This window comes from Prunus mume, linkage group LG3 (assembly GCF_029339155.1).
Source record: "Prunus mume cultivar Tortuosa linkage group LG3, ASM2933915v1, whole genome shotgun sequence".
In the NCBI taxonomy this organism is placed as follows: Eukaryota; Viridiplantae; Streptophyta; class Magnoliopsida; order Rosales; family Rosaceae; genus Prunus; species Prunus mume.
The window spans coordinates 8,174,079-8,189,482 of record NC_142700.1 but is presented as its reverse complement, the minus strand read 5'-3'; the positions used below and the strand labels follow the sequence as shown (position 1 = coordinate 8,189,482).

The following is a 15,404-nucleotide window of genomic DNA, read 5'->3' as shown; positions in this document are numbered from 1 at the left end:
TTTGATTCTGTGTCTTAAACCCCCACGCAAAGAAACGAAGCGAGACACAAAAATGGCGAGGAATTCTGGGGTTCTGGCGCGACAATTGCTTGGCAATCGCAACAATCTCTGCGCAGCTCTTCTCAATCATCATCACAAGCTTCCTTCTAATTCTTTCCAAACTCTAGCTTCAATCTCGACCACACCATCTTCATCACACACAACCCCTTCCAATTCCAAACCCGTCTCCAAGTCCGTTCATCACTTCTCGAACCCTCATTTTCTGCAACACCGACCCCTCTCCTCACCCTCAGGCACTCGTATTTCTGTTTATATTTTTTGTTTTTGGTGTTTCCATTGTTTTCTTTTCACAAAGTTTTCATTTTTTGGGTTTTGTAATATCTCAGTAACTTAGTTGATTATTGAATTTCAGGGCCCTCAAAAATTGTCCCCATTAGGTCAGAGAATGAATATTGTAGGGCAATTAACGTAGTTCAAGGTATATTTACTTGGGTTTTCTCTATAGTTGCTTAGTTTTAAGAAAACTCATCATTTTCATACAATTTTTACTTATTTATTGAATTTCAATGAGATAGATAAAGCTTTGCCAGCACTCTTCTACTTCACGGCAGTCTGGTGCGGGCCTTGTAAGTTTCTGAAGACTTTTGCTTTCATTAATGAAGTCATTTACAGCAAACAGTACCTTGTTAATGCATTTTTAACTTATGTTTGGTACTTTGGTATTGCTCTTCTTGTGCAGGCAGGTTCATATCTCCAGTCATTGGAGAGTTGAGTGAGCAATACCCACATGTGACAACATATAAGATTGACATTGACGAGGTTCGCATTAGAATTTAGTTTTCTGCAAACTGAGATAATTTTGCTGGGAACCAGTTTAGTTCTTTTGTAGCCTGTTTGAATCCCATCTTATGGTCAAAAGAACTCAATTGTTGTCAATTGAGCAAGATAATGAAACCTAGTATCTTGTCAATTGTTTTTATTGTTAAACCTGACATTGTTTATTCTAACTATAGGAAGGCCTTGCAAACACTCTGGGCAAGCTGAATATTTCCTCTGTGGTAAATGATTTGCTCCTTTTCTTTTGTTTGAATGTAATTGTCCCCTATTTAGCTTTACGGATCTAACTGCTCATGTGTATGACCTTTGGTTTTTAGAATGTTGGTCATCTATAGCTTCTTTTATTGGCAGCCGTGGGCTGTTTGTTTTAGCATGCCCTTTGAATGGGTTATAATAACTACTGTGGCTTCTTAGTGCATTCTTTATGTTTCTTCTTAGTGCATTCTTTAGATACTTTGCTCATGTGTGCATTTTGCTGCAGCCAACATTCCAATTCTTTCAAGATGGGAAGAAGGTAGCTGAAATTATTGGTGCTGATGTTGCACGCCTGAGGGACACTTTTGGAAAACTCTACAAGTAATTCTTTACTACGTTGCATTTCACCTGTGTGCTTCCTTGTATTTATGAATACGGTCATTATATTGATGCCTATTAATTTTTTATCGTTCAAGTTTTCGCCAACTATGATCAATTGTATAGCTCAGTTCTGTATGAAACCCCTATTGTAGGATTTTCATTTCATGGGGGTATGTATCTTAAACAATTGGTGTTCATGATGCTTAGAAGGTAGCCAATATAAAAAAGTCCCAGTTACATACCTTATAACTGCATAATTGATATGTGCTTTTGTCTTTAGATCTTATTAGTGGACCAGATAGTATATCAATTGAGAAGCAAGAAACCAAAAACTATGCGGGTTCTGAGGCTCATAGTTGAGAGATTGAGACTCGAGATCTTTGTAATTGTAGTTTATTGTCTACTTGAATGTGTATTAAGAAATATTTTTTAAAATAAAAAATAATAGAAAGGAAAACATTTTGATGGTGTTGCAATTGTTGGGATCAGTATGTTGAAATATTTGGATTACTCATGTTTTATCTGTTCAACTTGTTTAAGTAGTTTCCAAAGGGGTGCTTAAAATTCAGATTCTTGGGCATGTTTCTGAATCTGTAGTCCATATCCGCTTGAATTGCTCTAGCATGTTAATAGAAGACAAAGGCACATTTATGCATAGTTTGTAGTTTTCTGTTGTATGATTTGGAATTATGGCTGAGTAATTTGTTTGTGTTCCAGGCAGGAATGATTGAGGACGATTCAGCCGAGACCGGAATAAAAGAGGATGATTAATCCAGATACACTTGTATAAAGAGATTCTAAGATTCTATTTATGCGAGCAAGACGATTGTAAAACTTTCTTTTCTACTATTAACAGTTTAACTTCTTCGATAAGTTTGGTTTTTGAAGCTGTTATCAAATTTTTACTAGTTTTATGATAAATTAGTTAATAATATCTACAGCCTACAAGCACTCAAGTATTTCAAATTCAAATACGAACTAAACTTTCTAGAGTTGAAATCTCCTATCCAAATGGAGTCATAAATGAGTAAATTTTCCATCCCCAAAGCTATGGTTTGCACAAAACTATGATTTAGGAAACTAATATTATTTTTATTTTTAAATTAAATCGAGATGAATTTGGGTAGGTGAGTTGTATTTTATATTTCAATTGTATGTAGCTAAGTTAAATGATAGTTTAAACTGAATTTTAAGTGTTTGAATGTGATATCCGTTTACAAATTTATTTAAGAAGTATAGCCGCTCGGCTATACATTTACAAATTTATTTAAAAGAGTGTAATCATATAGCCGAGCGGCTATACATTATTAAAATTTTGAAACGTATAGCCGAACGGATATACTGTAGTTTTCCAAAAACAAAAACAAAAAAATTAGTACGACCGTTCGGCTGTACGTTTAAAATATTATTTAAAGCGACTTATTCAGGTCAGTGACTTACTGTTGTCTTTGATATCTCTCTCTTGTTGTTGGTCATGGACTCAAATCTGTTACCCTCTTTAAAACATTGGATGAGAGATGTTCTAGCTTAGTTAAAACATTGGATTCAGCATAGCAAGAATGATTTTAGAGAAAAGAAAAATACGAACAGGTCATATCAAAGCACAAGGCTGATGAAGATCAAGCTAGTTCTGTTGAAGCAAGCTCAGTCTGCTCAAGAGGAGGCTCAGGACTGGAAACAAAAGCTGCTCTAGAGAAAGCTGCAGTTGTCCAAGAACGTTCGAATACAGAAACAAAAAAGAGAGAAGATGCTTTGAGGGAAGAATTTGCTACTAGTTTGGCTGAGAATGTGATCCTCTCTCTCTCTCTCTCTCTCTCTCTCTCTCTGTGTGGACAGTGGATGCTAGTTGACTTGTTGAGAGTGATCTAATTGTATTGTTCTGATTTACTCTTGCAATTGTTAGTTGTTGTGAGTTGGCTTTATGTTAAAAATATGCAGAAAACTCAACACCCACCAGCTTAGTTCTGCCTTGGCTTTATGTCTCCTCCATATTAAGAACAGAAACAATTCCTTTCTACTCTTATTATCACAGGTGCTTTCATGCATTAGGCCAATGCCAGTAAAAAATCCGATGATTCATATGACATTTAAGGGCTGGTAAGGACAAATTAATATCAAATGATTGTTGAGTAAAATTAAAAATATTTTTTGTATTAATTTTTCTTCATCTTTCATGCCCTTTTTACATGTTTTCTTATCTCTTCACCCCCCACCAAAGAAGAAGAAGAAGAAGAAACTCTGAAAATCGACCTAGGCGGCCGCCTAGGAGGCTCCTAGGCGCTAGGCGGCTGCTGCTGGGCTCACCTTATTTCAAGGGCGCGCAAGAGGAGATTATGGAGGCAGAGAAAGATGAGAGACGATGGAGGTAGAGAGATAGGGGAGGAATAAGAAGAAGAAGAAACTCTGAAAATGGACCTAGGCGGCCGCCTAGGCTGCTCCTAGGCGCTAGGCGGCTGCTGCTGGGCTCACCTTATTTCAAGGGCGCGCAAGAGGAGATTATGGAGGCAGAGAAATGAGAGACGACGGAGGTAGAGAGATATGGGAGGTGATGGACGTTCAATCCCTTGTTGCCCCACAAAGAAAGAGGTACATAATTGCAGTGGAATTAGAGATACAAAAATTTGGTAGTTCAGTGTTAGACTTGGGTTCTGATTGTTTGAATTGAAGGCTGTGTTAAGTTTGATGATACTTATGCTTATGGATACAAGCAAAGGTTTTTTGGAAGAAGCTGCGCTGCTGCGCGAGGAGGAAGAAGAGAGCGAACGCATGTTTAGAGGAATAAACCTTTTTCTTTTTCCTTTTTTGCGAGAGAGCAAACCCATTTTTTAAGGAGCGAACTGTGCTGCACGTTTTTAATTGTTATCAAAATGCATTTAATTTGGTTAATACAGGTATTAATTGGTTTTTAGTTTTATGTTTTGAACTTAGTGCTCGTTTGGTACACAATATTAGACTCTTGATAGGAGTAAATAGTCAATGTCAAGTGTTTGATGTCAACTTGTATTATTTAATTACCTGACTAACTAATACAACCCACACACTCCGGTTTAGATAATATACGCTTAATTATACAGCTAGGGAAAAAGAACACACATGTTCACATGAAAAATCCGATGATGCTATTTTCATCTTGTTCTCCCTAGGGTTCTTCTCCGCTATCTTCTCCAAGGTTATTCTCTTCATTCTTCCCCAAGTATCCATCTCTCTCTCTCTCTCTCTCTCTCTCTCTCTAATATCCTTCTTCTCTCTCCTTCTGTCTTCATCTTCTCTTTCTTTATATATTTCCTTTTTATTAAATTTTTGTGGAACTTAAATTATGAGTTTTTCCTTTTTGATGTTTTTTTTCTTGTTGTATTGGAAAAATACATGCGGCTCTGTATCTTACTCAACAATCAAATACTCAAATTATCATCATGTGGCTGTGTATCCAACTCAATACATGCTGCTGAGTTTTTCTTGTGTTTTTGTCTTTATATATGAGATACTACAATTATGATAATGGATTATATGAAAAATAAAAATAAAAATAAAAATTTCTTGGCAAAAATAATTGAAAAACAAATCTTGTTACATGAATCTTATAAAAAAATTCGTGTCATTTGAATTGTCAATTTCCACTTATTATCAAAGAATTTTTTGCAAAAAATAATCTAATGATGATGTTAACCAGAACATCACCAAATACAATATAACTTAGTCAGATGGCTATTTACTAACAACACCAGATGCCTTATAATATTATGGATAAACAGTCAATACTCTTTAGAACAATTAATACTATCTGATATAAATCAGTCCGATACAATCCGACGTATCAAACGAAACTATCAAATTGCATCCTTAATGTTTTTTGTGTCATTTGTGGTCATCAAGGTTATTATGTGTGATCACAAATGATCCTTGCCGTTAAGTTCTATTAAAAACTCCATTAGTTTGCTGACGTGGCATATATATCACAAAATATTCCTGAGATTTACACACCTATCACAATTGGTCCCAGTGAAAATTTTTAATTTAAAATTCATAAATTTTTTGTTTTCTTTCTAAATTTTAAAAAAAAATTATATATTGTATTTTAAATACATGCGACACTATATTTTTGAAGATGTGGGCTCCACATATATGCCACATCAACAAATTAATGAAGTTTTTTTTAAAAATAATTTGAAATTCATAAACCATTTATAGAAGATTTTAACCTTGAGGACCATTTTTATGAGGACCTTTCCTATTGAGATGGACGATAGCATACTAAACTCACACACTACACAAATGTAGGACTCGAACCCAGGACTTTGCCTGAGGGAGTAAATACTTCAACCCACTACACTAACCCTTGGTTTTTTCATTTTTAAGTTTTATGAATTTTAAATTATTTTTAAAAAATTCCATTAGTTTGTTGATGTGGCATATATGTGGAGCTCACATCTCCAATAATATAGTGTCACGTGTATTTAAAATACAATATATAATTTTTTTTAAATTTAGAAAGAAAACAAAAATTTTATGAATTTTAAATTAAAAATTTTCACTGGTTCCTTGGTTTCCTATATAAGATTTCTTCAACATGCTAATCTATTGCACATTTTGAATTCCTACAAGAATATCTCTCTTCTAGTTATTTTGAATTTATAATTTAAGATGCTATGACTTCTTTACTATGTGGAAAAGTATGTTTTTTGTTCAGCATCAATAATACAGTGGAATTGAAACTAAAATACCATTGAAATATAAAATACAACTCATCATTGTTTTGTTTTTGGTGTTTCCATTGTTTTCTTTTCACAAAGTTTTCATTTTTTTGGTTTTGTAATAGCTCATTAACTTGAGTTGATTATTGAATTTCAGGGCCCTCAAAAATTGTCCCCATTAGGTCAGAGAATGAAAATTAGTTCAAGGGTATATTTACTTGGGTTTTCTCTGTAGTTGCTTAGTTTTAAGAAAACTCATCATTTTCATAAATTTTTACTTATTTATTGAATTTCAATGAGATAGATAAAGCTTTGCCAGCACTCTTCTACTTCACTGCAGTCTGGTAAGTTTCTGAAGACTTTTGCTTTCATTAATGAAGTCATTTACAGCAAACAGTACCTTGTTAATGCATTTTTAACTTATGTTTTGTACTTTGGTATTGCTCTTCTTGTGCAGGTAGGTTCATATCTCCAGTCATTGGAGAGTTGAGTGAGCAATACCCACATGTGACAACATATAAGATTGACATTGACGAGGTTCGCATTAGAATTTAGTTTTCTGCAAACTGAGATAATTTTGCTGGGAACCAGTTTAGTTCTTTTATAGCCTGTTTGAATCCCATCTTAAAGTCAAAAGAACTCAATTGTTGTCAATTGTGCAAGATAATGAAACCTAGTATCTTGTCAATTGTTTTTATTGTTAAACCTAGTATCTTGTCAATTGTTTATTCTAACTATAGAAAGGCCTTGCATACACTTTGGGCAAGCGGAATATTTCCTCTGCGGTAAACGATTTGCTCCCTTTTCTTTTGTTTGAATGTAATTGTCCCCTATTTAGCTTTACGGTTCTAATTGCTCATGTATATGACCTTTGGTTTTCAGAATGTTGGTCATCTATAGCTTCTTTTATTATGGCTTGGCACCCGTGGGCTGTTCGTTTTAGCATGCCCTTTGAATGGGTTATAATTACCACTGTGGCTTCTCAGTGCATTCTCTATGTTTCATCTTGGATAGTGTTAAAACAAGTTCCATTTGGTTCGTGGTCTGAAGCTTTTAAAAATTAGATACTTTGCCATGTGCGCATTTTGCTGCAGCCAACATTCCATTTCTTTCAAGATGGGAAGAAGGTAGCTGAAATTATTGGTGCTGATGTACGGAGCCATGCATCAAGCACAAAGGGAATTGGTGCTGATGTACGGAGCCATGCATCGAGCACAAAGCGAATTGGTGCTGATGTTGCACGCCTGAGGAAAACTTTTGAAAAACTCTGCAAGTAACTCTTTACTATGTTGCATTTCACCTGTGCGCTTACTTGTATTTATGAATATGGTCATTATATTGATGCCTATTAATTTTTTATCGTTCAAGTTTTCGCCAACTGCGATAAATTGTATAGCTCAATTCTGTATTAAACCCTTATCGTAGGATTTTCTTTTCATTGGGGTATGTATCTTAAACAATTGGTGTTGATGATGCTTAGAAGGTAGCCAACATAAAAAAAAAGTCCCAATTACATACCTTACAGCTGCATAATTGATATGTGCTTTTGTCTATCTTATTAGTGGACCAAACAGTATACCAATTGGGAAGCAAAAAACCAAAAACTAGGCTGGTTCTGAGGCTCATAGTTGAGAGGTTGAGACTCGAGATCTTCGCAATTGTAGTTTACTGCCTACTTGAATGTGTATTTAGAAATATTTTCAAAAATAAAAAATAATAGAAAGGAAAACATTTTGATGGTGTAGCGATTGTTGGGATCAGTATGTTGAAATATTTGGTCACTCATGTTTTATCTGTTCAACTTGTTTAAGTAGTTTCCAAAAGGGATGCTTAAAATTCAGATTCTTGGACATGTTTGTGAATCTATAGTCCATATCCGCTTGAATTGCTCTAGCATGTTAATAGAAGACAAAGGCACATTTGTGCATAGTTTGTAGTTTTCTGTTGTATGATTTGGAATTATGGCTGAGTAATTTGTTTGTGTTCCAGGCAGGAATGATTGAGGGCGATTCATCTGAGACCAGAATGGAAGAGGATGATTAATCTAGAAACACTTGTGGATAAAGAGAATCTAAGATTCTATTTATGTGAGGAAGATGATTGTAAAACTTTCATTTCTACTATTAACAGTTTAAACTTCTTCGATAAGTTTGGTTTTTGAAGCTCTTATCAAATTTTTACTAGTTTTATGATAATTAGTTAATAATATCTATACAAGCGCTCAAGTATTTTAATTTCAAATACGAACTAAACTTTCTAGAGTTGAAATCTCCTATCCAAATGGAGTTGTAAATGAGTAAATTTTCCATCCCCAAAGCTATGGTTTGCACAAAGCTACGAGTTAGGAAATTAAGCATACATGGTTTTAGCTAAGTCGGTTAGAGTGGATGTGTTCATTATTACTCTGCATCTGAATTCGAATTCCCTCTCCATAGTTTAATTTTTGTTTTTTTTTAAAGTACAAGCGATAGTCTGCAGGAGATGAATATTTCTCACACACATACAACTATGATGCCATAGAGGTTCGAACTTGAGACCTCTAATCTGCAAGGTAAGATCCCTTTTTCTGGGCTAGACCACATTGGCCTCCATAATTTAGGTTAGATTAGATTAGAAAAGAATATCATTTTGTATTAAAAAAAAATAAAATAAAAAAAAAAAAAGGAAATTAAGCATAATAGAATTTCGACCAAAACAAAAAGAACAAAATTGTATCGTCGGGCTCGACTCGATGCTTGGGCTGCTAAAACAAGTCCATATGGCAGAGTGGTATAAATTTTGCGACAAAAGAGTTTAGCTTTTGGTGTGGATAATATGATTTTTATTTTTATTTTAAAATTAAATCGAGATTAATTTGTGTAGTTGAGTTGTATTTTATATTTCAATTGGGTATAGTCCTCGAATTATTGTTTATTGATATAAGTCTCTTAACTAGTTTGCCACATATATTACATTTCATCTTTGATATGTTGATTCAAACTTTTGTATCACATTGTTAAAAATTTTAAAGTGTATAGCCGGTCGGCTATACTTTAGTTTTTTTATTATTTATTTTTAAAATAGTACGTTACGTTTTAATTTGAAAATACTTAAAATTCATAAAATTTAAAAAAGAAAACCAAAATTTTATGAATTTTAAATTAAAAAAATTTCGCAGAGACCATTGTGATAGGTGTGTGAACCTCAACGATGTTTTGTGATATATATATATATATATGTGTCACGTTAGCAAACTAACAGAGTTTTTGACTGAACCTAACGGCAAGGACCATCTGTGATCACACATACTAACTTTGAGTACCACGAATGACACAACAAAAATATTAATGATGCAATTTGATAGTTTCGTAAACCTTAGCGATGTTTTGTGATATTAAGCCTTTATATTATTTTAAGGGATAGTTACATCAATTAAAATTATATTAACATTTTTTTTTTATAAATGATTTATTGACACTTTTTAATTGACATGGTTGTCCAATTCATCTGTCACATAAGATGGTTTAAGAATGTGATAAGAGTAGCATTACTCCTAACTTAATAATTTAATGAGGGTTCTTAGATTTAGATCTAGAACGATTAGCTGTCCATTGGGTTTAGTCCAAGCGTTTTTTGTTTTAGATGTTGGTCCTTTGACTTTTATTACTCTTTTTATTATGTCGATTTTACCCTTTGAGGTACATAAGGAAACCATTGAAAATCTAAATTTAATGAATTATTTACTTGTAATTAAATTTCAAATTTAAATTTGGAATTCTTTCATTGATAATATTTACCTAATATATGGGTAAAATACAAATTAATCAATTGAAGTAAAGGCCCACATATTATACTAATCAATTAGGCATGCACCCACATGAAATTATGTACCTAACATACAGGTAAATAGTGTTCTTATTAGCAACGAAAAAAACTTAGTGATAAATCGTGTTACCTATAAGTCATGAGCATAAATTAGAATACTACCTATAAGTTATGAACATAAATTAAAAGACTACCTATAAGTCAGATACAATGTAAATAAGGAAGTACCCCTCATTTGGATTCAAATAAAAATACTAGAAAATCAAATTCCCACCAAATCAAAATATGAGAAATTCGGTTTTAGTGCAAAATACGATTTAGACTAAAAATGATGGTTCATTAAGTCAATATATACTTCATACTAAAATCTCATAAAATTAAGTTTTCTTATTTGATGTGTAAGGAATAAAAGCCGCCAAAAATTATCTTGAGAAAATGATTATTCCGAAAAACCATTTATCATACTTAGTCAATATTGCACCTCCGCTAAAAAATTTATGGGTCCGCTAGTGCCTAGGCAATAGGCAATATGACAATATACCTACACCATAGGATAATTTATCTACAAGAGTATATACTATACCTCTACCATAGGGTGAACAAAAATAAAAATAATGGCATATAAATTCTCATCTTACTCTCATTTTAGACAATAGGGATATAATAGGAACAAAAAAATTTAAATACAAATAAGTTGAAATACAAAAGTTTGAATCAACATATCAAAGATGAAATGTAATATATGTGGCAAACTAGTTAAGGGACTTATATTAATAAACAATAATTCGAGGACTAGACCCAATTATTGGTTGGATTTTAAGACCTCTATCAACTTTTCTAAATTAATAATTAAAACTCATCGGAAAATTCCTAGTTCTTTAGTTAATTACTTGTCTCTTCATTGACCCTTGGTAAAACTGTATAATGGGCGGTGAGATGTGAGATAATTGCTTGAGAATAGTCTGCAGGGGTTGGTTCAACTAATGCATTGAACATGTTGTTCAAGCTTTCACTTTGAATAATTTGATGAACTTTGAGGCACTAAAGATATGATCTTGACAAGGCTCGAAGGAATCGGGTTATGCTTGTTGGCTAGATGAAGGATGGGAAGAGATTTTTTTAATTAATAGATTGCAGTTGTTGATTGCTGTTGGCATTCTTGATTGATGTAGTCAATGGTGGCCATGGAGGAAGAGGGATAGAAGTAGAGCCAACGGTGGGCACGGAGAAGAGATGTAGAGAGAGAATCATGGGAACTGTGCAATATTAATTCATAATAAGTCTACTAGAATAATAGTAATTTTAGGCAAAAAGTATTATTAAAAAGATAGTAATAAATAGTAGTGAGATTTAATCTCAGCCATTTATAATGTGTTAATCTAATGGTAAAAAACTTGTGTCAAAATCATGTGTCAAAAATATAGTGCCACGGATCCACCCACACACACACAAGTAGTAGTATTTGTCTCTTTAGTACCCTCTTATTGCCATAGGCTCACAGCTACTTATCTAGAACAAATATGTTATTGGAAAGCTTATTGACCATTGATTCAATGTGTAAACTGTTGCTACTAGTGTGTGGATGAGGGTGACGGTAAGGGTGAGCTAGCCATTTAGAAGGGAACATGCATGGTTCGGTTCCCCAAGTCTTCTCAGTAAGTTAGACAACGCCAAACTCAAACTGCATATATATGGTTTGGGTTGGGACCGCCAAGTAAACATAAATAATTACTTGAGCCTTTAAATAGCTTTCAAAGCAAATAGAAGTCTTTACCACAGTCCACAGTATCACATAGAGATTTAAAATAGTCTTTAAAGTCGAAATAGCCATCACGAACTACACATAATAAATATCACACAATGGTCAAAAATGACAAAAAACACATGCTCTCTAAAGAATCTAAAAATTCTAGACTGGTTTTCCCTATAACTAACTGGCTAAGTGCATATGATTAAAGTGACTGTAATTGCATACCTTATAACACGTGCACATTGCAGTGGCATTTTAGGAGATCCTTCCTCACGCAATTTGGAACTTTATGAATCTTTGCCCCAAATTTGAAGCACTTTCGTTCATTTGTTGAAAATACTTTAAAAGAATGATCGACTTCGAGTTCATTGAGATCCCTTTTGTAATGGCATGCTCGGCCTATCTCCCGGGGTACGCTGCACACATAAAAGACTTACATGCATGAAATAATCTGACAACTTCATATGGATCACCTGAGTCCCCTATTGATGTATCAAGCACTTCAATGAACCAGCCTTCTGTGTATAGCATCCATGCCTAAAAGAATTTATCAAAAGTTCAAAATCATTGTGCTTAGTTAAAAGAAGAAACAAAAAAATAAAATAATAATAAAGAAAAAAAAAACAATGAGTAAATCCCATGTTTCTCTTTCCACTCACTATCTCTAGCATCAACCCACCAAAACTATAGACATCGGATTTTAGAGAGTAGAACCCATCAATTTCGTATTCTGAGGACATGTAATCCACTACAAACCAGTCAATCAAGAACTAAGTTCATAAGCAAATCAAGTATACTATATGTATGTATTGGTTCTTTTGTAATGTATACTTACTATGTTGGAACCACTTTCTTGGTTTTTAAGAGCACAAAATAATTCATAAAAATTAATTACTATTTGATAAGTAATTTATGAAGGGAGCTGATTTCCCCACTTCCTTTTTCTCCACTTACACTCCCTTTTGCTTTTTAATACTTTTTAATCAATTTTGTTCATTCTCTTTCCTATTCTACCCTTACTCTATATTAATTTCTTTTTCACTTCACTTTTATATTATTTCTTTTTCTTTATACTTAATTTTCTAACTTACTCCATTTTCAGTATTAAAGGAAAAAAAAAACAACTTAACTTCTTACTCAATTAAAGGAAAAAAAATATTGAAAATGGAGTGCAAGTTTGAAAATTAAGTATAAAGAAAAAGAACTAATATAAAAGTGAAATAAAAAGAAATTAATTGAGGGTAAGGGTAGAATAGGAAAGAGAATGAACAAAATTAATTAAAAAGTATAAAAATGCAAAAGGGAGTGTAAGTGGAGAAAAGTGCAGTGGGTAAATCATATCCAAATAATAACTAAAAGCTAATTAGTAATTATATTAATTAAATAAGACTAAGATATTATTCAATTAAAAATATAAATTAATTAGCTATTCCAAAATAAAAAATAAATTATCCCTATGAAAATTAAAGTCCGCAAAATATTACAACGTAATAATTAATATTTATTAAGTAATATAATTTATGAATTTAATTAACATATTTAATACTAATTGTTCACTAGAGAAAATAATAATTAAAACATAATTACTAAAAAAAGATATTGGCCTAGAAACCACACAGTTAGGCGGGCGCCTAGAGCCTAGGTTTAGCCCCAAAAATTTCATTGTGATTCTTTGTGTTATCGGCTTGATCTTTCCTCTTCTGTTGCCTGCGTCAGTTCTGGTCAAGCATGCAATTGAAAATTATCGTTGATGTTGTCTGCTAAAAAACAAATAGCATGCGAAGGTCACCTGTTAGACCCTTTTGTTGAGAATTTCGTACTCGAAATCAAAGTCCACTTCGAGTAAGTCCTCAAAATCCTCAAAATAATATTGTTCTGGTCTATTTCTTTGTTGTTTTGACAAGGAAAACTATATCTTATTCAAAATAGAGAAAGAAAACCTACAAGAAAGATGGGCTAGAAAGAAAACAGAGAAAGGAAAACTATTTCTTTGTGCTTTTCGTCTTCAAAGATATCTTGTAGAAAACCATCAAAATCAGACCAATAATCATGACATGACATATGAAATCAGATTACATTCAGCCCAAAACTCTGTCCAATCAACATGAGTTACACTAAAGTAGTCTTTGAAATGCTTTAGCCCCAAGAGAAGCTATTATAATATTTCTTTAGTTTGATACGTTAATATAATAATACTATCATATTGTGTTGTAACTCGCAAGTTTGTGGGAGTGTGTGTGTGTGTGTGTGTGTGTGTGTGTGTGTGTGTGCAGGGGCGGGGGAGGTGGAGGGGAATGAAATGGAAGAAGGCCAATGCATTATGCATCCAAGGGAGAATTATGCCCCAATATCCTGAAAATGGATTTCTCCAACCCTTAAATTGGATCTACAAACGAATTTTTGTCATTTTGGGATTTGACATGCTTTTCTTCACATGTTGATGGTTTCGCATTTCTCTGTTCTATTTTATTATATGGTAGGATGCAGGATATTGAACTTATGCACATGTGGTATGCTCTAGATTTAGCTGTTCTTGCTGTTGGAGTGATGGAAAGGACTATGACTGGTGAAAGAAAAAGTTTTCATCAAGTTGCATTTGACCATTTGAAAGATCTACATAACCATTTGGAGCTGTCAATGACATCCCTCGCAAGGTAGTATATTCTGAATATGGTTTTCTTTTAGCCTAACATTTTCAATCGTACCTCCTTTTTGTGGTTGTTAAAACTGTTATTTTCTCATGTTTATGCCAGATAAGTTCAACTTGCAATTACATGTCTAACATGTTTCCTCGAGCAAATCTGTTGCTTGTTGTCTTTGAAAGTTGTTTTGTGTAAAATATAGTCACCAAAAAATGCATGCAAAACAAATTATTTATCATTCATGTTCTGATGCTAGAGAATTAGCAATTGCTAAATGGATTGCTTTTTGGTCTTTTGTTCAATTTTACTTTGAAGTTTCATGTCTTCCTTTGAAATCTAAATGCTCTCAATTTGTTTGTGATGTCATCAGTTTTATTAGTTTGCTGCATCGTTTTTCCTGTTCTTCATTTTAATTATTTTATAATGCTTTTGTAATGATGCAGATCATGATGGCGAATGTCATAAGTTCGCTTTTACATACGGATGATCTTTCTCTCAATTTGGCTCATTGTGCCTCACCATGGAGCTATTCTGAATCACATTACACATGTGCTTCAGAGCAAACTGATCTAACACGTGAAGAGGGAAACAAATTAGTTGTATCTTTCGAGGAAACTACTAGATATATTACATCACTGTCTTCCTTCAACTATAAGTTTATAACTGAACTAGATCATGCTTTAAGTGATGGCGTAAGTAGGGTTGGAAGACAAGCATTGGAGTGGAGAGCGTCAATTGCTAAACATTTGAAGAGTGGGAATGGCAGCTGTCAATTTTGTAGCATCTTTCTTTCGTTATCTGAACGCCAGTGGCAGTGGAAAGAGGCATCAACTGTATTACGTTCCGCACCATCTAAGCTACTTAACCTGTGAGTTACAAGCCTTTTCTTCTTTGGGAATTTATATGATGATCAATTGGTACTTGTGCATGAATTGCTTTTGGATATTTGTTATAGATCACCGGTTTGCAAATGGTAGTTTATGACGATTATAAACTATAATGATCACCCAGGCCAAACAAAAAATTTAGCATTTTCCCGTTTAATATTTGTATAAAGAATTTAGCATTTTTCCCGTTTAATACTCGTATTATACACATACTTAC

The 15,404-nt window shown here is 33.3% G+C and overlaps 1 protein-coding gene across 2 annotated transcripts; it reads left to right on the top strand.

Annotated features, from left to right (window-relative positions):
• Window positions 1–2,286, top strand: LOC103325491 (thioredoxin O2, mitochondrial). 2 transcript variants are annotated; one of them, XM_008227665.2, is made up of 7 exons: window positions 1–293; window positions 413–478; window positions 576–626; window positions 740–819; window positions 1,014–1,058; window positions 1,319–1,413; window positions 2,131–2,286. In XM_008227665.2, exons 1-7 carry the CDS (start codon window positions 53–55, stop codon window positions 2,138–2,140), a joined length of 588 nt encoding a protein of 195 aa, XP_008225887.2. In that variant the 5' UTR covers window positions 1–52; the 3' UTR covers window positions 2,141–2,286. The 2 variants fall into 2 exon arrangements, with proteins under 2 accessions (XP_008225887.2, XP_088904105.1); XM_089047979.1 differs by lacking the exon at window positions 2,131–2,286 and having other exon boundaries at window positions 1,319–1,417.
• Window positions 2,287–15,404: the final 13,118 nt, after the last annotated feature.